The sequence below is a fragment of the Punica granatum genome, chromosome 5 (genome assembly GCF_007655135.1).
Source record: "Punica granatum isolate Tunisia-2019 chromosome 5, ASM765513v2, whole genome shotgun sequence".
In the NCBI taxonomy this organism is placed as follows: domain Eukaryota; kingdom Viridiplantae; phylum Streptophyta; class Magnoliopsida; order Myrtales; family Lythraceae; genus Punica; species Punica granatum.
In genome coordinates, this window is record NC_045131.1 from 5925474 (window position 1) to 5945613 (window position 20140).

The 20140-nt window shown below is 38.9% G+C and overlaps 3 protein-coding genes across 6 annotated transcripts; 1 reads left to right on the forward strand and 2 right to left on the reverse strand.

Moving 5' to 3' along the window:
- The first annotated feature begins 281 nt into the window (after positions 1-281).
- On the forward strand, positions 282-3669 carry LOC116206986. The gene is made up of 4 exons (XM_031539831.1): positions 282-709; positions 1024-1339; positions 1659-2848; positions 3360-3669. Exons 1-4 carry the CDS (start codon positions 397-399, stop codon positions 3512-3514), a joined length of 1974 nt encoding a protein of 657 aa, XP_031395691.1. The 5' UTR covers positions 282-396; the 3' UTR covers positions 3515-3669.
- Positions 3670-4485: 816 nt separating this feature from the next.
- Positions 4486-14829, reverse strand: LOC116208069 (suppressor of RPS4-RLD 1). Of its 4 annotated transcripts, none has more exons than XM_031541286.1 (24): positions 14593-14829; positions 14343-14452; positions 12155-12780; positions 12029-12073; positions 11716-11817; positions 11562-11642; positions 11237-11303; positions 10864-10964; positions 10620-10727; positions 10466-10536; positions 10288-10344; positions 9863-9971; positions 9666-9746; positions 9441-9527; positions 8720-8926; positions 7548-7882; positions 6762-6848; positions 6579-6678; positions 6198-6289; positions 6071-6109; positions 5888-5975; positions 5434-5531; positions 5030-5345; positions 4486-4778 (listed from the first exon to the last, which is right to left on the reverse strand). In XM_031541286.1, the coding sequence occupies exons 1-23, from the start codon at positions 14715-14717 to the stop codon at positions 5048-5050; spliced, it is 3114 nt and encodes a 1037-aa protein (XP_031397146.1). In that variant the 5' UTR covers positions 14718-14829; the 3' UTR covers positions 4486-4778; positions 5030-5047. The 4 variants fall into 4 exon arrangements, with proteins under 4 accessions (XP_031397146.1, XP_031397148.1, XP_031397147.1 ...); XM_031541288.1 differs by having other exon boundaries at positions 4486-4913; XM_031541287.1 differs by having other exon boundaries at positions 4486-4948.
- Positions 14830-16883: 2054 nt separating this feature from the next.
- On the reverse strand, positions 16884-18540 carry LOC116206769 (probable esterase KAI2). Its single transcript, XM_031539573.1, has 3 exons — positions 18235-18540; positions 17896-18066; positions 16884-17554 (listed from the first exon to the last, which is right to left on the reverse strand). Exons 1-3 carry the CDS (start codon positions 18438-18440, stop codon positions 17110-17112), a joined length of 822 nt encoding a protein of 273 aa, XP_031395433.1. The 5' UTR covers positions 18441-18540; the 3' UTR covers positions 16884-17109.
- Positions 18541-20140: the final 1600 nt, after the last annotated feature.

Genomic DNA, 20140 nt, shown 5'->3' on the forward strand with positions numbered 1-20140 from the left:
TTTAACTTTAACTTAACACACTACACAATCATTTGTCATTTTTCACTATCAAAATCAAAGTTACTTTAACTCTGAAACCAAACGCACCATAAATGACCTGACTAGTTCAGTTTGAGCCTTAATTGATGCCTCACTAAGAGATAAAGCTCTCATAGCATGCTCGAACCCGAAATCTTAATTATGAAGAACAAGCCACGAATCATCATATGAACTAATCTAGATTGGTAATAAATATAACTTACATAAATGTATAAATAAATTATTTATGTCCGGCAGAAAGACAAATTATGGAGAACTTGTACAGTTGTTTACGAAATTCTCCTTTACCCCATCAAAAACCACCATTGATGATATAATTTCCTGGTCTCCGGGTCGTTTGAGGTAGAGATAATCACGATGATGATGGAGCTCTCAGATCACTGTAAGATCACTCACAACAGTCCCGAAGACCCACCCACACCGTACTGTCACAGGAAGAGAAACAACAACAACGAGAAGGTCAAGAAGAGCAACCACCTATCCCCGATATCGTCGTTTTCGTTTGCTTCTTCGTCATCGTCATGCTTCTTCTGCACCATGGACGAGCCCGACCCGTCCCTCCGGAGAGCCGGACTTGCCAAGTGCTTCAAAGAGATCCCTCTCTCTGACGACCCCGACCATGTCCTCGTACTCAGCTTCCTCTGGAGCGCTGCCATGTCCCACCCCGATGGTCAGTCGAGTGCTCTAGACTTCTTTTTTTCTCATCATTTCCTTGCCACTCATCCTTGGTCGAGCCTCCTCTAGGGTTAGATTTTGTCAATAGTAGTTTGATTCCCTTCTAATTTTGCTTACTAGCTGCTCCTCCATCGATAAATTTTGCGGGACACTTACCGACTCTACTTCGACGGAATTCCATTAGTAGTATTGACGTATACATTCTGTCGGTAACTTATCATGTCCGTCTGACTTTCCTTTGCTACCGGTAGTGTACGGTTTTTGGGGTACATGCCTAACAATTTTTTTTTTTGAAACTGCAAATTTCAGATCCGGAGTTCCCCTCGCTCGGCCTTTTCGACTGCCTCGTGAAGCTCATCAGGCGAGGACTGACCGACGGCTCGTGGCTCCTCAAGGACCAGAACATCTACATCCCCTACTACGCGTCGCACGTACTCGGGTCGTACGCGATGAACAAGGCCCAGCTGGCCGAGAAGGTCATGAAGTCTGGTGCGGTTCAGCCGCTAGTGGAGATGATGAGGGGGCGGCTCAGCTGGGTCGAGCAGCGAGTCGCCGTCCGCGTGCTGGGTCACTTGGCCAGCCACGACGCCAGCTTCCAAGCCATCACATCTCTTGAACTGCACATGTACTATAATATTTCTACTCGACCTTTTCTCTTTCCTTTTTCCGTCAGTAATACTGATGTTTTGGAAATTCCCAAACGAAAGTTTATTTGTTTGAAATGAACAATGATTCAATCCTTTTTAATCTAAAATAATATAGAAATTATATTCTCAATTACAATTTATGACATCGACATGTGATAGAATTTAGAATTGATCTATATATATATATATATATGTATGTATTATATATGTACGTATATTCTTGTTAGTGCGGGTGAAATTTGATTGGACCAAAGATAATTTTTATTTCTGACGGTAATTGTTGAATATGCCTTGCAGTGAGATTGTACAACTAGCCATGGGAATTGCCTCCAGATGCCTAGAAGTGATCTATAGTGAATTCATCTGCATTAATGAGTCCAAGAGATTGAAGTACCAATGCAACCTATTAACAAGAGGCCTCGGCGGGGCAGAAGTCGAGAACAGAAAGGCGGAGGAATGGGCAATGCAGCTTCAGTCATGGTCCCTCTACCTTCTCAACTGCTTCGCCAAAAAAGAGATTTGCCTCGATTTGATGTGCACTAATTATTTCTTGAAGGAGTTGTGCGCAATGTGGGGGGGACTGGCCCATAGTCCGCAATTGTCATGTGGGACTAGATTAATCCGGACGCTTTGTCGTACCAAATTCGGGAGGAAGAGAATCGCAGACTCAAAGGAATTCATATACTTTCTCTGCAACCTGTCTAGGTCATCGGATGACTGCCAGGTCATCGCAATCGATGCCCTCCTGAATCTCCTTAGAGATCTGGATACCAGATACAAAATCATAGATATAGCGACGGTCTACCTAGTTGACTTGGTCGAGATGGAGGGCTTGGGGGATGTGATCACTCAAGTGCTGCTCCAGGACTACCACATGGTCAGGTACGGAAATCTGAAGCTCGGGACCGAGGCGGCCCGCGGAGCGCTAGCTGAGGCGTGGGAGGTGAAGGTCGAGAGGAGGAAGGAGGAGAGACTCATGACCGAGGACGAGGTTACCAAGAGGAAATACATCGTGAGGTCGTTGAGAAAGGAGGCGAACCGTCACTTTCGGTCGGGAGAAATTGAAAAAGCGACGGAACATTACACCAAGGCGTTAGATCACTGTACGCTAAGGATGACGAGGGAGAGGGTCGTGATCTACAGCAACAGGGCGCAGTGTCATTTGGTGATGAGGCATGCTGAGTCAGCAATCAGGGATGCCACGAGGGCGGTGGCGTTATCCGGTGCGGCGGGAATGCATGGGAGGAGCCTGTGGAGGAGATCTCAGGCGTACGATATGGTGGGCCTCGAGAGGCAGAGCTTGATGGACTGCCTGATGTTCATCAATCAGAGGGTGAGGAGCGAGGGAGGTGAGGAGAAGATTCCGTACTACGCGGCTAGGATGCTGAACAAGCAGATGAACGCCACGTGGGTGTTCGCTCGGGCGAGAGCTAAGGCCGGAGTCAGCGAAAGTCAAGTTGACTTTGGTGCAAATAAGGCTAGAAATGGTACATTCTTGGACCTTTTAGTTTTTTCCATTCACTTTCCTTAAAAGCATATCTTACTTCCCACAAGGATTATTTGAAGCGATTTGAATTTGATACTCATTCTCATCAAATAAGATTTCGGATTCAAGTTTCTTAAATGAAGATTATCCTTAATTAGGAGAGATTTATTCCTCAATAAATCGACTATATTCGACAATTTTAATATTTTTTCAAGAAAATGAAAACCTTGAAAAAATGCTTTAAAACAAACAAGACATCGAAGTTTGTGCAAAAATTTAATTTCCGCGTTCGTAAAACTTGCTGCAAAAACTAATTTTGGGCTCTTTACTGTATAATTTTTTGAGCTCTGATGTATAGGGTTATTAATAATTATTCTTGAATAAGTGTACATGTACATTCAAGTTTTTTAATCGATGGGAAAGTCTCGTCGCTTAACAAAAAAAAGGAAAAAGAAAAAAAAAACACTTGTTACTAACAGGCTTGTTTCTTACCTTATATGTTCTATCTTTAGGTACACCAAACAATCCAAAAGAAGGGATTTTCTCGACAGATAGGAGAAAGAGGAAAGCGGGAGGTGGTCGAAGGAGGACAAGACATGGAATCAGCATCAAGCTTTTACCAACAACGTTGCCAAATAATTCAAAAATCGTTGAGCAAGAACATTAATGTGAGGACCAATCGAACTTTCGAATGTGGATATGACTCTGTTAGAAGTATACATAATTAGTGCAGATACCTTGCATTGGATATGTTTGAGCCGACCATGTTCACATCATGTGAGAGACGTACAATTGAAAAGAAATTGAATATATCATTTCGCACTGCTTTTTCACCGGCGTTAGAGGTCGCGGTTCGAGTATCGGCGAGATTAGTATCGCGTGCATGAGATACGGCCCGGATGCTCAAATCGAGGTACTACAGCAAAGAGCAAATTCAAAAGGTAAAGGCGGCCAATTATTATGCATATGGAAACTAACGAGAAAAAAAAGTGATTAATGGAAGAGACAGCTCCACAATTAGTCAAATTACTGTCTTATTCTCCCAACTTGGACAGAGAAAGACAAGAGATTAATGTTTGTTTAATCTTAAGTGGCCTTTGCTTCGAATTGTCTCTCAACTGTTCCATTTCGTGCCAAATCAAATGCGAACAAATATCGAGACCTTTTGAGATCTATACAGTGCAATGCCAAAGGTCTTCCCAAATCTTACCAAATTAATATATTAATCATGGAACAAAGTTGGATTTCGTAAAATGTCCATTATACCTAACCCACACTCATTCCGTCGTGACGCGACGGACATTGACATGAAAGGCATCGTGCCGTTAATATCAATAGTGTATTTCACAATATACTTAACTAAAACTGAAACCACGTAATTGCAATCTTCTATTGTAAAGATAAAAAGAACCTCTAACAACTTTAATGATATTAAAATCAATTAATTTCTTTTTCCTGTACTCACAAGTATTTTGCTTCATCTTTTTTTTTTCCCTCACGAAACGGTTATAGCCTAATACAAGAATAATGAAAGCTAATTAAAGGGACATAAAAGTCCCAACAATCAAGGAAATATATTCTCTCATTTTGCTTCATCCTTCGCATTTATTTATCTATCTATAATATATAAACCATAAATGTCGAAACATGAAATATATTTGGGATTTAATACGTCATTATATAAAAGAAGATGAAATTACATCACACCTGAGAAAACTGGAAATAAATACTGTACCAATTTTTCCTTATTGAGTACAAAACACATTTTCAAATGTTACATCATAGTACATCGGTACAAGTCGGTTGTACGAAAATTCACGGTACAACAATCCCTGCCGCTGCAAGTCCATGGCCCAGAGCTGCTCTCTTCGAGTTTTCTACCAATTTAAGCGGCCCCGATATAGGGCTTCTCTGCTTCTCAGCTTCATACTCTTGACACATGAGAAGCCGGGCATTAAAAAGTGATAAACTTTTCAGCCTAACAGACATTGTTTTTGCTTCGAAGAATTGGATTGTGAATGTTCTATCTTTGTCTTACGGTTGCAAATTCCATTTTCTTCAATTTCCTTCATATGAAAGGTGAATCATAGTAGAGGTTTCTCTGGCACTAGGAGAAAGGACAGATCATGAAGTTAAAGCAATCATTTTTCTTGAATTACTCATGTAGTTTATGAACTCTTACCTGAGAGGAAGAAAGAATTTAAGCCGTTTGATCATCACAATGGCTCAGAGCAGCAACAACCGATGCCGTTGTAGAGAGAGTTGACATAACGTCAGGATACTCTTTCCAGGAAGTGGACACGTTGAGAGAAGGATATAACCAGCTCTTAACAGAATCTGTGAAAGAGTTCGGGTGGAAATTGAGGATGGCCTCCCAGTCCACCTGTAAGCCCTTGGGGATGCTGCCAGTGAACTCCATATTGGCAGCAAGAAGAAGGCCTAGCAGGACAACAAACCCGACAGCAGCTGTTCCTCTCGACAGCGGCATAAAGTTATACCTGCATAACCAATTCAAATCTCTTGTTTAGAAAAACTCTTGAGAATCTTTAGATTGATCAATCCAGAGAACTGAGCAGATTTCGTTACCAATAATAAGTAATCCTCAAGATAGCATCTCTCATTTTCTCCAGCACACCGAAATCAGTAGAGCCATAGTTTTCACCGCAGAAGGTGTTGCAGAGATTCTGTAAGAGATAAAAGGATTTAGAGGGACCACAAATCACTAAATGAACTCAGGTCGGACAAAGATAACATGTTCATTTTGCATGTTAGTTGAAGCCAGCAATTCAAAATCCACACTGAGATACTTCTTCCTTTCCTATTTTTGTAAGTGGCCTCATGAAGGGCTACAGGTGGTGAAGGTATTTCGAACCAACGATTTCATGGACTATCCAATATGCGTAAGTACATACAATCCATTTGCACTAACCCAAAGGGTTAACAAATACTTCATATGATGCAAACTGCCCGTGTTACTATATTATTATTATAGGAAATAAACTGACCGTTAGTAAAGGAGATTGTGATAACTATAACATACCTCCCATGCAGCTTGCATTTCTTCATCAAAGTCCTCCCACCTAGCAGGAGTGCATGGGGTTCGGATTGCAAAGTCATATCCATGCTCCCTGAAAGTAATTATATACATTAAAGAAAAAATTCATTAAGGTACTTTATGTTGAAGAAAGAGTTGTGAATAAAGCTTTTGATCAGATAGACTTGCATTTTCACTACAGTGATCCTCGTCCCTTCAAGTTGTTTCCTGATGAGAAGAATGAAGTGGGGTTAATTTTTTGATAATTTCAGATGTCTAGAGAGAGGACACTCAATTCTTCTATCAAGAGACGCACCCCTCGAGTGCAGTGCTGTTGCACCCTGTAGCCAACCAGAAGTCCTCACCAACAGCTTTGTAAAGATCCGAGCAGGATTTAGCATTCATTATCTGCACATGTTATAGATCATTTCACATCAGTAAACTATTACTGCTTCAGATATGTTCAAAGTCACATACTACTGGTTACTCAGGAACCGGCATAATGGAATTTACTGTTTTTCATACTGTTTTCTAAAATCTTAAAACCGATGAAAATAAATAATCTATCTAATTATCGAAGCTTTAAAAGGCCCACTGACAAAATCAACCAACAACTACAGGAACATCTTTTGTATGGTGCAGAATGCAGAATCATTTGATGGCAAGTAAAGAACAACATTTGCCATAGAAAACTTACTTCCTCCAATTTGCCGTCTTTGGACAGGTCAATAATGCCATCTGTTTTGCTGCGCACATAAGCCTTTTCCTTTATGATCGTCTTTGCAACATCTAATGTTCTGCAGCAGTGAATTTTTATGAGCTTCTTTTAAATATACAGAGATTCGGGGAAAAAAGGAAAAAATGACAGGCCTTTCTTTACCTCTCATAATTAGGGTAGTAGCGAACAACTTTCGCTTGTCCAAGGATCATCGGAGTGTGAGACCCAAAGCCAGCATTGAACTCCTCACTGCATTGCAGCGCAGCCAAAAATAATGAACCGGAAAATAAAGAAAGTTCAAGGGAGAAATTCTCATATTGTTGAGATCAAGGAAAAAGAATAACATCAAACTGTCTAATTTTAGGGCTGGCAAGCAGAACCTATGGACGACAATAAAGATAGGAGCACATGCTGGGCAGGTGGCAGAGAAACCTCTACTAAGCTGAGTACCCTTATAACTAAAGCCCTATACCTAGCCCGTGCTGCAAATAACTAATTCTAATATCATCATGTAAATCTTCTATCACTCGACCAATAAAAAATCTTCTATCAGACTCACCAAAAGTGTGAAATAAAAAATTGAAAATTAATCAAGTTTTTTTCATTTACAGTTGAGTTGACATTTTCATCTTCACGGTTTAAAAGAAACTAACAGTTCATCTCAGTATTGCCTATTCATATCCTATTTGGGAATTGACATGTTGCCAATATTTATAGCCCATATTAACATACAGTGCCCAATCATGGCCATTAGAATCATGCAAATATTCCATGAAAAGCATGAAGCCTAAATATTTTGCCAGATAATCGGGAATCGGAAACCGTACAGCAAGCATTCCAAGGACCATTACATTCAAGAGCATGGTGGACGGAAGAAAATATGCTAACTGAAGGCAAAGCCTTTGATATGTCTTCTATCACGAGGGCATAAATTCAATAATGAGATACCTTAACTTGTTAACCCAAACAACAGGGTCACAAGGTTCTGAGATCTGACGCCACTTAACAGCCACCGAATAAATATCTTGCCATGATATCCTACCACGGCCTGATAATCTATCTTCAGCAATTATATATGAAGCTGAAGTTTCTGAAGAGCTACTTGTGCTGCAGCCGGCACCGCCTCTGTTCTGGCTGGGCAGATTGATTCTATCCCTTCTCCTTGCTCTCTTGCCAGATTTCAGAGTGCCCTTCTTAGCATTTCTCCATTCCGCTTGCAGAGAGCGCCAAACTTTTGAAACCTTTTGGGCGATTTCTATAGCAGCTAATCCTGCCATGCGATGCTATCACATCACAGAAAGTGCATATAATCAGTTCTACTACAACTCAGTTTACTATGACTGAAATTGCAACCTCCTTCAGAAAATTCATAAAAGTGGTAACTAGTATGCTACATGTACAGTGAAATAAGCCTGCTGTAATTGGAGCTTATTTATCCTGAGAAAAAACTCGCAACTTACATGACAATTATAACCTGCTTTAAGACTACATATCAGACACAATCAGTTTTAGGGAAAATTTCTAACTGGCCAGTTCACAAGTAGTTTGCTCGTGTGTAATGTCTAAAGAATGGTCCATAGATTCTTCCAGTGACAGCAACTGATAATATACATATCTTGAACAGGGCTGTCAGCTTTCATGCAAATTACTAAATACAGAATCTAGACTTAAGGAAATGCACAATGCCGTAAAAACCTTCCAAAAATAACAAATAAATTGAAGAGAGACCCAATTTCGAATTCAGTTTCTAAAGAGAAAACATCTGTTATATCCACCTAATATTATGAAGTGGTATGTGATTGTTGTGTGAAGCTCATGAAGTCCTGGAAGTAAATTGGTAAAACAATTTCAGTTTGTATGCAGATTTAAGGGCTCCCCTGTTCCATGATTAATGCGACAAAACTAAGATGAGCTCCAGAGACCGCATTCAGCATCATTTAGACAAATTTTTAAAAGTGAACTGAATTTCCACAATGCTTCACCCAACATGAGCTGGTGAACAACAATGCTCGGTATTCATAAGGTTAATGGAAGTAGGTAGTTCAACAAAGCCAGAATGGTGATAAAGCATCAAAGAGGATATTAATAGTAGCTCAGAATAATAATTATCATATAATCACCTGACGTCTATTGGGTAAGAAGCCAGGACAGTCATATTGAATTTTCTTCCCAATTGAATCAGCTGCCAGCAGAAGAGCTGCCTTTTGCTTCGTGACAACAAAATCTTGCTTTTTGAGCTTCCCTTTTCTCATAGAGTCACGTAATGGAGGTTGACGGTAAACCTTCTCACAGACGTTCTTGGGGTGCAACCTCTTGCACCAGTACTCCTAAAATCCCAGAATAAACCAACATTGAACAGTGGATCAAAAGAATAAAATAAAGACCCAAGTTCTGCAACAGAACGGCATTTAATTTTATGAGATAGCTTCTTCTTGGTGAAAGATTTATCGAGGGAATCCTACTAGAGATGTGCATTACCGGATCTGGTTCAGCACATCTTCAAACTTACATCTAACAAAGCAATAATATCTCCTTTCTGCAGAGCAGGAACTGACGACACAGAAAGAGCATTAAAGCACTTGCCAAAAATTGCTGCTGACAGGTATTAATCTAACGGTATTACAAGGGTTGTTGAAAGGAAAATCTATAATTCATTGCACGTGATGCTCTCTACCAGAGGAAATTTGCAAAATTTGTTCTGGAGAACCCATCATACTACATGTCTCCAAAACTATTACATTGGCTCAAACAACTCAAGAATCACCCAGGTACGAGGATCTATAGCATGCAAGCAAAACTGGAGCATTAACTGAAAGAAATATTAAGCATATCGAATTTTACCTTGAAAAGAGGATCAATATCTCCATCAAGGTCAAACCAGCAGAATTCAGTATTGCCTTTTGAAGCAGTATATAAAGCTATCTCCTTCTGCAAAAGAGGGTAAACACTGAGCACTGTCTGATATAAATACAAATAAAAAAACTATGCAGTGATATAACTATGCATCTAAAATTGGTGAATCACATACCTCTTCACGAATTTGATATAACTATGCATCAAAATTACCTGATAGAAGGCCAGACACTGAAGCACAAACTTCTCCATTGAATCTAGTTCTAGGTCAAGTGCAGCATCATAGTCCTTAACCTATAGAGGCAAAAAAAAAAAAATGACAGAGTCATAAAGGAATCAAATAATTAACAGGAGAAGACGCCAACAAGCATCTGTTTTATCCAGCATTAATATTGCAAAATTCATATTACCGCAGCCACATAATCTCCAACAGCATGGTAGCAGGAACCTCTTAAATACAAGCACTCGATGTTTGAGCTCTCAATGCTCAACCCTGTTGAGAGTTCCTTAATAGCCTTCCTGCAACGATAAACAAATTCAATGGAAAATATTTCAAAGCTAAAAAAAAAAAAAAAAGCCAACAGATTATAAACAAAAGGATAAGATAACATGGGCAAAGATAACATTTAAAAAGACAATGTGTGGAAAGACAATAAAATGGTGCAAAATATTTTGCTGACTACTCGTAAAAATGCTTCTGGGATATGATAAGTCTTTGTCTTAATCTACTAGTTCCTGATTAATCCCGTCCTTATTTCCAACATAAGATGTGACAGAAGCAGCAAGTTAAGGAGCTCACTCGAAGTGATACTCTAGAGATAGAAATGTCACATACCTGTGCTCTCCCATTCCATGTAGAAGTAGGCCATATAAATGATAAACTTTCGCAAACCTATATTTAAGTGTAAATTCATAACGCTGTCAGAGAGAGGGTATTGCCGCCAAAGGAATGAGGGTCTAACAAATTGGTACTAAATTACGAAAAATAACACAATTGAATGTAGAGCACTTACATTTTATCAACATGCAGAATTCGTTGAATGCACTCCAAAGATTTCAGAGGCTTTGCTAATTCATGATAAAACTAACAAAAAAAAAACCTTCAATCTCAGTATATGTCTTCCTAGTCACATGATGGCTCCAACCAGCACAGTTTCTTATCAGTACCTGGGTTAGATGAGCCCATGCCTCAAGGAAGTTTTGATCAAGTTGTATAGCTTTCATGTGAGCTTCTTCAGCCCTTCTATATTCCCCAATTGACGACAAAGCCAAACCCTGTCAAATTTGCACAATCAACCACAAGGAGATATTTACTTATCCTAACACAAAACTAGAAATCTAAACTGAGTATGTGTATTCAAAGACACATACTTATCCAAGTGGACTAAGAACTACTGAAAAAGGGACAAACCAAGTATGTGTATGCAGATTTGTTGTCCTTGTCAAGCTGGATACAGGTTGATAAATCCTCAACAGCAGCATCAAAATCTTTGAACTTGAAATTTATAATTCCTGCAATGGTAAAAATCCTTTTGCTAATTACAAAAAATGATAAGTAACATTATGTTCTTTTAATTGCAAACATTCACATTTATCTCCTTTTTATATTCAGCAGTCTCTATTCTGGTAACTCTCCATAAGAACCAATTTTGCAGAATTAAGAACAGAATTTGAGAACTATACAATCCAACAGTCAAATAATGATTGTTGATGCACATTGAGTTATGCCAGAATCAAAGCAAGAGCAGTATTAAACAAATAATTATAAGTCTAGAGTATTATACCTCTTTCATGTAAGATATCTCCCGAGTTTGGCTCAAATTCTAATGCTCTTGTCAAGTCGGTGATAGCCTGTCAACACGAAAAAATAGAGCGACGTTAAGGCAAGCGCAGATCTCTCCATGCAAGGACAAGCACTATAACTTTTCATAAATTTCATCATCACCAATTCAGCAGTGAGATCTTCCCAGGTATTTAAAAGCAAAAGAACAAAAAAAAAAGTGTAAATTCATCGGATTACCATAGTTACTGCTCGAGAGAGAAAGAACCCAAACTCTTTCTGCCATCATAAAGTTGCTTATAATCAAGGCATTACGTATCCATACTCACCTCGGCAGATGACCCTAAAGCGGCTCTGGCTTGGCCTCTTCGCTTCCATGCCTCACCAGCAGATGGGTTTGCTTGTATAGCCTAGCCATAAAAAGAAATGATATTGAGAAGTCCTTGGGATAAATATTTCACCTACCAAATAGATGAAGAGTACCTTCGAAAAATCCGAAATGGCTGCATCAAGTTCCCGCTGGAATGCATATGCAGTCCCTCTTCCTATCAAAGCCTCAGGGTAAGTAGGATCCTCTCTCAATATCTGCTTGGCATTATCAAGAGCAAGGTGAGTTTAAAAAATTTAGTGACTCTAAGAATCTTATGAGAAGCCTAAATAATTACATCAACATGAGCGTAATAAAAGAAAAATGCTAGCAGCTTCAAAGAAAGGCAAACATATCTTGTAATTCACTGTATGCAGCTCACAAGATCCAGGAAGAATATGATAGCAGTTCTCAGTAATGTTAAGTTACCTGATCAAAGATGGATACAGCATGGGCATATTTTCCCTCATTAACCTGCATAATTATTTGTTCGTACTGTTAAACAAACTTGGAAAATTCTACAATAAATACTATCCAATAATTATGAAATCGTACCTCCGCTATGCCTCTTGATAACCGAAAATCTACACTTATTGATCTGTTCTTTGATATCCTAGTGACACAGAACTTCTTATTTTTCTTGGCTTTATCAACTATGTCACTTTGAGTGACGGATTTTTCCACCGACTTCGAACTAACATCAGTCACGTCGGATGAGCTGCTTGATGATCCACTGCAAGATAAGGATAACTCCCCTGATATGGCGTCATTACTGACTGTATCAATAACACCAAGATTTCCATTTCTGCTGGAGTTATGCTTTTCGCTAACCCTGCCTTCATCAGTAAATCCGTTGCACGTCTCAAGATTATGATTGCTCTCATCCGATGTACCATTTGACTTGCTGTAACTTTTCAGCTTGTCACTTAAATTATGCTCGTTAGACTGACTTTTGCTCGATTCATCATCAACTTGAGATATCAACTCCGGAGGAGAAAGAGATGGCATGGATTCCACATCTTTCTCAAAACCGTTAATCTGATCTTGCTTTGCTGAACTCAGAAGCTCTTCCAGCTCCAATAATAGCTTCAGATCAGCAGACTGACTCAAAGCATGTTCATATCCTTTCTTCCATGCCAATACCGCATCCACCTTCCTCCCCAAAGCAGATAATGCCCGACCTAGACTAAAAGAAAAAGGTTAATTGACTAAGACTATTTCATACAAAAGGAGACAAAAAAGTTACCACGCTACAGATTTAAAATATAAATAGAAAAATTAAAACTACACTACAAATGTAAAGGAAGCCTAATTATCCCACTTTTGAAGTCCTTTGTTGCCCTTTACAACTTGAAGAGGATAACAGAAGACCTATTAAACAAGGGAAAGAGAGATTTGGGTAGAAGGACAGAAATGCAGACCTACTGTCAAGGCAAACATATAAAGAGCATGCATCACTGTCTACACTTTTATTTAGTAGTAGGAAGGCTCTCAATTAGCTTTTGAACTAAACATAAACAGAACTAATCGTGCAATCGAGGGTAAACAGTTAAGTCCTTTAACAACATAACTAACTGCCTGCACACTATTTGCTCAAACATGATCCATGGAATCTGCCCCTCCCCGTGATACCTGTAACTGCAGTTCCACTGACATTTGCATAAAATTCAGGGCTCTGTCAACTTCGGTTTTTTTTTTTTTATTGTGAGGGATCCGGCCATTACAAACTAAAGAAAATACGGACGATGCTAGCATTATTATTATCACAAAAAGATCGAGCTAAACACTTCGAATTGCTACCTCATTGTTATAAAAAAAATCAGCAACCCTTATTCTTATACATTCTTTTCATGAAACAAATTTCCTTCAAGTAAGAATTCTGTCACATCCGCAGTGGGAGTTTGACAATTTCTCCCTCTCTTGTGACCATTCCGAGGCATAGATTACTTACTTCATGACCATCTAGATTACTCTTGTAGGCAACAACAAAGGCAATTTATTGGTTTTCACTTATTCTCTCCATGATATATTGACATCATTTTGCTTCTCAGATTTTTCTTTTAATCAATAACTAATCCATCTCAACTGTCATTTTTTCTTTTCATCTCCATTCTTCTGTGGCATAGTTAATCCAGAGTTGCAACACATGGTAAGAGCAATGACAAATGCTCTTTGCAGTAAATGCTAATTCATATGTGAGAAAGCAATTAAGCAAGTGTCTCACCAACAAACAGAAGCTATTAAGCTGTTAATAGTAAATATAAAACTTCATAATAATAAAATCCCAACCATTTCAGTATCAAAGAAAGCTAGACTGCATCAAGAAGGAAATCCACATGAACATTTATATCCTTAAACAGTTTACAAACTCTCTCAATGTGGCAAACAGAAAGCAAAATTTCGATTGGTCTTCACAAAAATTAAGAATTTCACAGATACAGGACAAGCTTTTCTTGTTATTGACAAGAGAGTGAGCGAAACATGAATATCATATAAACAGAACAAATCCATTTTGATCAGAAGGCAGAATGTTCTCATCAGTTGCATTGCCGAGTACAATCGACTTGAATATCTTTTGCAGATTTATAATATTCCGATGATCAATCAATTAACATTACCAACAAAGTCATCCAAATTGGGATTAAACCAATTCGGCCGTCTAAGTCACGAGCACCCTAATTTATGGACAACGAACAATTGGACCAAAACAATATTCAGATGAAAATTGACTACGAAACTCAACCTTTGAGGATGTGGGCCTGAAGAAGTGTCGGGTCGAGCTGTAGCGCCCTATCACAGTCCTTAACTACATGCTTGTGCAGCTCCAATTGACTATAGCAGAACGCTCTGTTGCTGAGATATTGAACAAAAAACGAAGTCACTGGGCCAAGTCAAATCGATTAATTCCAGCTCAAATCGTTTGAGCTTGGCGTTGAAGATCCCGGAAATGACGACAAATCGATCATGCGGATAAACATTGAGCAGGTAAGTACCAGATGTCTTGAATGGAGGAGGAGTGAGCAAGGAGCGCATCCAGGACACGGATGGCCTTTGACCAATCGCGCAAGCGGCAGAAATTGGCAAGCTCCACTCGCTCGGACACGGCGGGGGAACCCATCGGAACCGGAGGAGGTGACCGACGGAGCTGAGCTGCGAGGGATCGAGGAAAAGTAGACACAGAGTTCTTGTTCCTTTCTTCGTTTCAACGGCTTGGTCGTGGAGTGAGAGACACGGAGAAAGGGAAGCAAGGTCATCGTGTCTGGTGAATTATTTTCAGCTCCTCAAATTCTCATGTTTGATCAATTTACGTCCTAAATTTTATATATTACCCATTGACGCCACTTAAATTCTTTTTTTTTTCTTTAGACCATTGATATCATTAGCATATTGACTAAAACTAATATCGCCCCATCGTGGGCTTCTCCTTGGTCATGAGTTGTCTCTAAATGAGTTTCAAATCCCTACACTACAGATGAAATCTGTCTATGATGAACTAAGTTTGTTGCTGATTTACTTTTTTGTATTTTATAAAAGCACAATTTTGATATAGAATGAGAGTAATTTCCAACACAAATGCTCGATTTTGGCACTTTATTCGGTATAACACTCAAAGCTTTTTGAATTTTGAGAAGTTGCATTCATTTATGCCTTTCGCACAAAGAAAACATATATAAATACTACTAAATCATAACACAAATTATACAGTTTAATTTCATTTCGTATCAATTTTTATGGACATCATAATATATAATCCTTTCAGGTGAGTAACAGTACATATGATATGATTCTTATTTCAACATTCAAGTAAGTAGGAGGGGAAAGGATCAGTTATGGAAGCTTTCGACAAGTTAGAGAAGATGGTATTTGTGCGGCTTTGGGTGAGGCGGAAGATTTGGTGAAAAGTGAAAGAGAACTGCAATTTCAAGGGGTGACATAGTTATAGATGGATGTTAGGGGTGTAGGTTTCATCAAGTGAAGTTTCAGTGTGAAAAAACCCTAAGAGGTTTGAAGTAGCGATTAAGATGCGCCTAAGTTCGCACCCGATCCCGGGTTCGAATCCTCTTGAGGCTATCGAAGCGCCTATGGCGTGATTACTTGCTCTGTGTGTCGCCGGGGGTTCACAGAGCCCCGAGAATTAGTCGGACGAAACCTGAACACCCCGGGTTAGCCAAAAAAAAAAAAGTTTCAGCATGAAATGAGTTGTAAAGTTTAGGGTGCTAACAGATCAGGTGGAAAAAAAAAGAAGAAAATTTGTGGCCCAAATGTAAATGTACTTATGAGTTGGAAGTATGCCGGGCAAATGGTGAAGAATAAAAGCCAAAGGGAAAAGGAAATTCATGTTCCCGAACTTTTCACTGCAGTGGTTTTAAAAAATAAGCAAAAATGACCTGGAAAAATAATGTGAATTTCATCACATATATAGATATGTATATATATATATATTTTGTGCAAAAGGTTAAATATTATTTCCAACTAAAAAAATCAGAAAACACAATTTAATTGCTGAAAAAAATGAGCCTCAACATTTTCCTAATAAAATTTTCACATTTCACGAATATTTAAGATTTATGCTATATTTGTTATGAAGAATACAAAAATATATAAAACGAATTACGGCACTATTTTACTTATTTATTCAGCAAAAAATATTCTTTTACTTGTTTGGTCACTATGTATCAATAATTTCTTCCTCTATTTCACTCTTTTTTTCTTTTTCTTTTTTTTTTGTGCGATTCATAATACCCGGAAACCCATTTGGGTCATGATTAATCCAGTCGAGCTGGGTCGGCTCACTAAGGGGTAAAGCTCTCTCGGCGTGAATTTTATCCATTCATAAGACTTGAACTTGATACCTTATTTAAGGAGAACAAACATTGAACAGCTTAAACCAATCCACGTTGATCACTCTTTTTTTTTTCTATATGAACTTAATTAAATTTTCAAGCATTAAATAAAAAAAACCCTCCAAATAAATCATTTGTTAAGATTTATTGTGATCAAATTCAGGACCACATTAATTTTGTAATTATCTGAGCATAAATTTATTGGCGAAATCACTGAGCATATCTTAACCTATTGATTGATATTATTATTATTATTATTATTTTTTTTTTTTGTGTAAGGATTGATTGATATTAATTTAATTTAGGCATCGCCTTGACCCGAATACATGGGCAAGCATATATATTTTGTCCTTCTTGATGTTCACTGAACCTTGGTTATAAAAGTTCTCCATCAGCTCGTTACCTTCTGTGAACTTCCTCTTCAGGATTAGGAATTGGAATTGAACAAGAGTTCCATCCAAGACCATGCAAGACTATATACAAGGAGATCAAACAAACTTCGGAATCGAAAGATTTGTCGGGAGTACATCCCGCGCGTTACTTGTCGCTACTCATAGTTGTAGCTCGAGAGTTTCAAACACACATCGGGTTTCGGAAGATGGAAAACAAAATCATACGAGTATGTTGATACGATACTAATACATTACATATACACACATTGGTTGATCATGCTGCGATGTTGAACCGGATATGTCGGAGCAGCACTGGGATGACAATCTCCGGGGAGCTCAGTTGCGGGAGATGGCCATCCGAGGGCATGACCTCGACAATTGACTCTCCTCCCAGGTGCTCGTGCAGGTACTCCGAGACACCCACTGGGACTGCCAGATCCTTCATGCTCTGGATTATGTGGCAGGGGACAGTGACCAGCCCCAAGTACGGCCTCATGTCGCTCTGGAATATTGTCTGCGCTATACACAGGGCTATGTCGGGCCGCATGTTGAACAGCGTCCGGCAAAACTCCTGGACAGCCACCGAGTCCATGTCTCCACCAACTGCCAGAGGAGCGAAGCCCGCGACCCAGGCTTTATAGTTCTCTCTAATTGCCTCGAACAACTGCTCCAGATCCTCTTGCTCGAAGCCTCCATAGTAGTTGGGATCGTTAATGTACCTGGTCATCAATAGTTAGTCATCCAGCCAGATGAGCCTATATCCTTCTTTTGGTTTAAACTACGAGCTAAGGCGAAAACTTTTTTCCAGGCAAAATTAACTGTAAATCACATGTCGTCTGACATAGCGTGTTATCAATCGAGAATATATATATATATAGAGAGAGAGAGAGTAGTTAGACTTTATACTTGCCGAGTTGTGCAAGATCACAAGGTATTCAGAGCCTAATTGTCGTTTGGAAATTAATGTAAACGAAAGTGGGGAAGGGACTTCGCAGGATTGACTAGTAGCGGCAAAAAAGCGGAAAAAAGAAAAAGGAATCAGAACATTATTTTCTTCTACCTGGGAGAGCCAGCAAGCATGACAATCTTGGCGAAGAGCTCAGGCCTGGAAATGGAAGCTATCACTCCGATCATGGCGGATAGCGAGTGGCCGACGAAGATGCATGACTCGATCCGGAGCTCCTCCAGTATCGCCAGCAGATCCCACCCGAACCCTTCCAATGACGAGTACCTGAAATCGAGCATGAATTAACTCTCAGATTGAAATGAACTAGCAGCCGGAGCCTTAGGTTATTACTAGTTAAGCCATGTGGGTATATAAATATCTCATGGCTACTTCATCAAAGAATCTTATGTTTTTATAGGGAGCTGCATCTGAATATCTGATGCGATAAATTACCGGTCGAAGTCAAAATAGTCAGGGTTGGTGGTTCCAGCGCCCATGTTGTCGTAGAGGATGACCCGGTATGAGTCGATGAGGTGGGGCACCAAGTGCTTCCACACCGACTGGTCAGTCCCGAACCCGTGTGCAAGCACTATGGTCTGAGCGCCTTCACGGGTCGAGCCCAGGACCTTCACGTTGTGAGCTTCCTCAACTATACCCATTGATATATTATAGGTCTCCTCTTCTCCAGGAGGAGCTTCCTTATGATTCTCACTTGAATAGTTTGGTCTCCTCTTCGCCACCCCTCTCCATATCAATGACAAATATATATTGGTAGAACGTGTCTATATTTTTTCGTCATATATTTGAAAATAGTCTTATCTCTTGTGGACCAGTTAAAGTAGATCATTTATATCGTTTTTAACGTATATTAACGGTAATCACTATTTACCGGTTTCTTAATTATTTAATTCGAACGACAAACCTGAAGTAGATGAGCAACCGAATTCTTGTCGTATTAATTTATAGTAAGATATATGAGAAGGGGGTGACAATTAAGATGGCTTGACTCTGGTTTGTATGTCTCTATCAGTGTTTGCGTGGTGGCTGGGGAGAGTTAAAAAGTGATGAAACGGCAGTATGTGTATTCCCTTTTGGGTTTCAATGAAAAGGCTTCGATCATATAGATAGAATGCCCTACATCACACGTATTAATTGATGTCCACTCTATCAAAATTTCAAAAATGCTGGATCGCCGACTTTTCTTGCGCACAAGTGACATATTGATGATACGATTAACAATCGGGGCGAAATTTATACATTCCTTTCGAAACCAATGGCTTTCTTATACTATAACCACGTAATCACGTACATATCGGTTCACTTACAAGAGATCGAGTAGTTATATTATGTTGATAACACACACACACATATATATATATATATAATATACACGACGTTATTCTAAATGTATGCTTCTAATTATTCCTTGATATATATATATATATATATATATATCTTTTATGTTTTTGTCTCAACAATATTATTTTTTAGGTTTTTTTTTAATTATTGTCAATCTACATTGTCAATCTACATTGGTTAACGTCAATTACAGTACTGTATCATGACATGCGTGTATTAATTGATATTTATATCTTCTTCATTCATACGGAAAATTTATGAACATAAAGTGGTAATTCGTTGCTCTCAGGAGGTTCCATCACATCGGGTGGATAGGAATTCAAAGTGGTAGCACCGGCTATCATACCAGTTGTGTGAGATACGTGGGGTTCCTTTCTTTGATGATGACTCGGTTGGTTATAATCTGATAACTTCCACCGCCCCAATATTAATTGCATTTGTTTTGATTTTCTTTCCTTTTCTTGATGACGATGAACTTGTTTTGTATTCTATTTTTATACGAGAAAGAAAAATGTAAGAAATAAAAAAAAAATGATCATTTTATTTGTGAAAGTCAATGCAAAACCACCATTGGTGGGTCCGACCAGTCGAAACATCGATCAAGCATTGCAAGTTCAAGTAGATTCTCCAAAGCTTTGAGCCTAAAACACAAGAGATTCTCGCCTTGTCTTCACTCTCTCTGCTTGTTCCAAATGCATTAGATTGAGCTAACTTTTTTCACATGACATATATGTATATAGAATAATTAAGATTATACGTGTACGACGTCATGCATTATGTAGAAGGATTGTAATAATTAATCGGGTATAATAGGAACATAATGCAATGCAATAAGACGTTAACCACTGTTAGTTGAGACTGTTTTGGAAACAGAAAAATTCCTGATTTATTCTGTGATTGGTCAGAAATCGATTATTTTAAGACGTAAAATGCGTTTAAAAACTACAATATAGGATGGTAAGTTCGCGAACTATATCCTTTATTAGCGGACTTTAACTGT

Excerpts from the sequence above, each read along its gene's own strand:
- LOC116206986 (XM_031539831.1), top strand. The coding sequence starts at position 397 with ATGATGATGGAGCTCTCAGATCACTGTAAGATCACTCACAACAGTCCC. Across the intron at positions 710-1,023 it reads TGCCATGTCCCACCCCGATG|ATCCGGAGTTCCCCTCGCTC; the intron begins GTCAGTCGAGTG and ends TGCAAATTTCAG. Across the intron at positions 1,340-1,658 it reads ACATCTCTTGAACTGCACAT|TGAGATTGTACAACTAGCCA; the intron begins GTACTATAATAT and ends TATGCCTTGCAG.
- LOC116208069 (XM_031541286.1), bottom strand. The coding sequence starts at position 14,717 with ATGGGTTCCCCCGCCGTGTCCGAGCGAGTGGAGCTTGCCAATTTCTGC. Across the intron at positions 11,304-11,561 it reads CTTTAGGGTCATCTGCCGAG|GCTATCACCGACTTGACAAG; the intron begins GTGAGTATGGAT and ends TCGTGTTGACAG. Across the intron at positions 10,965-11,236 it reads AGATATCTTACATGAAAGAG|GAATTATAAATTTCAAGTTC; the intron begins GTATAATACTCT and ends TTACCATTGCAG.
- LOC116206769 (XM_031539573.1), bottom strand. The coding sequence starts at position 18,440 with ATGGGTATAGTTGAGGAAGCTCACAACGTGAAGGTCCTGGGCTCGACC. Across the intron at positions 18,067-18,234 it reads GACTATTTTGACTTCGACCG|GTACTCGTCATTGGAAGGGT; the intron begins GTAATTTATCGC and ends GCTCGATTTCAG. Across the intron at positions 17,555-17,895 it reads ATGCTTGCTGGCTCTCCCAG|GTACATTAACGATCCCAACT; the intron begins GTAGAAGAAAAT and ends ATTGATGACCAG.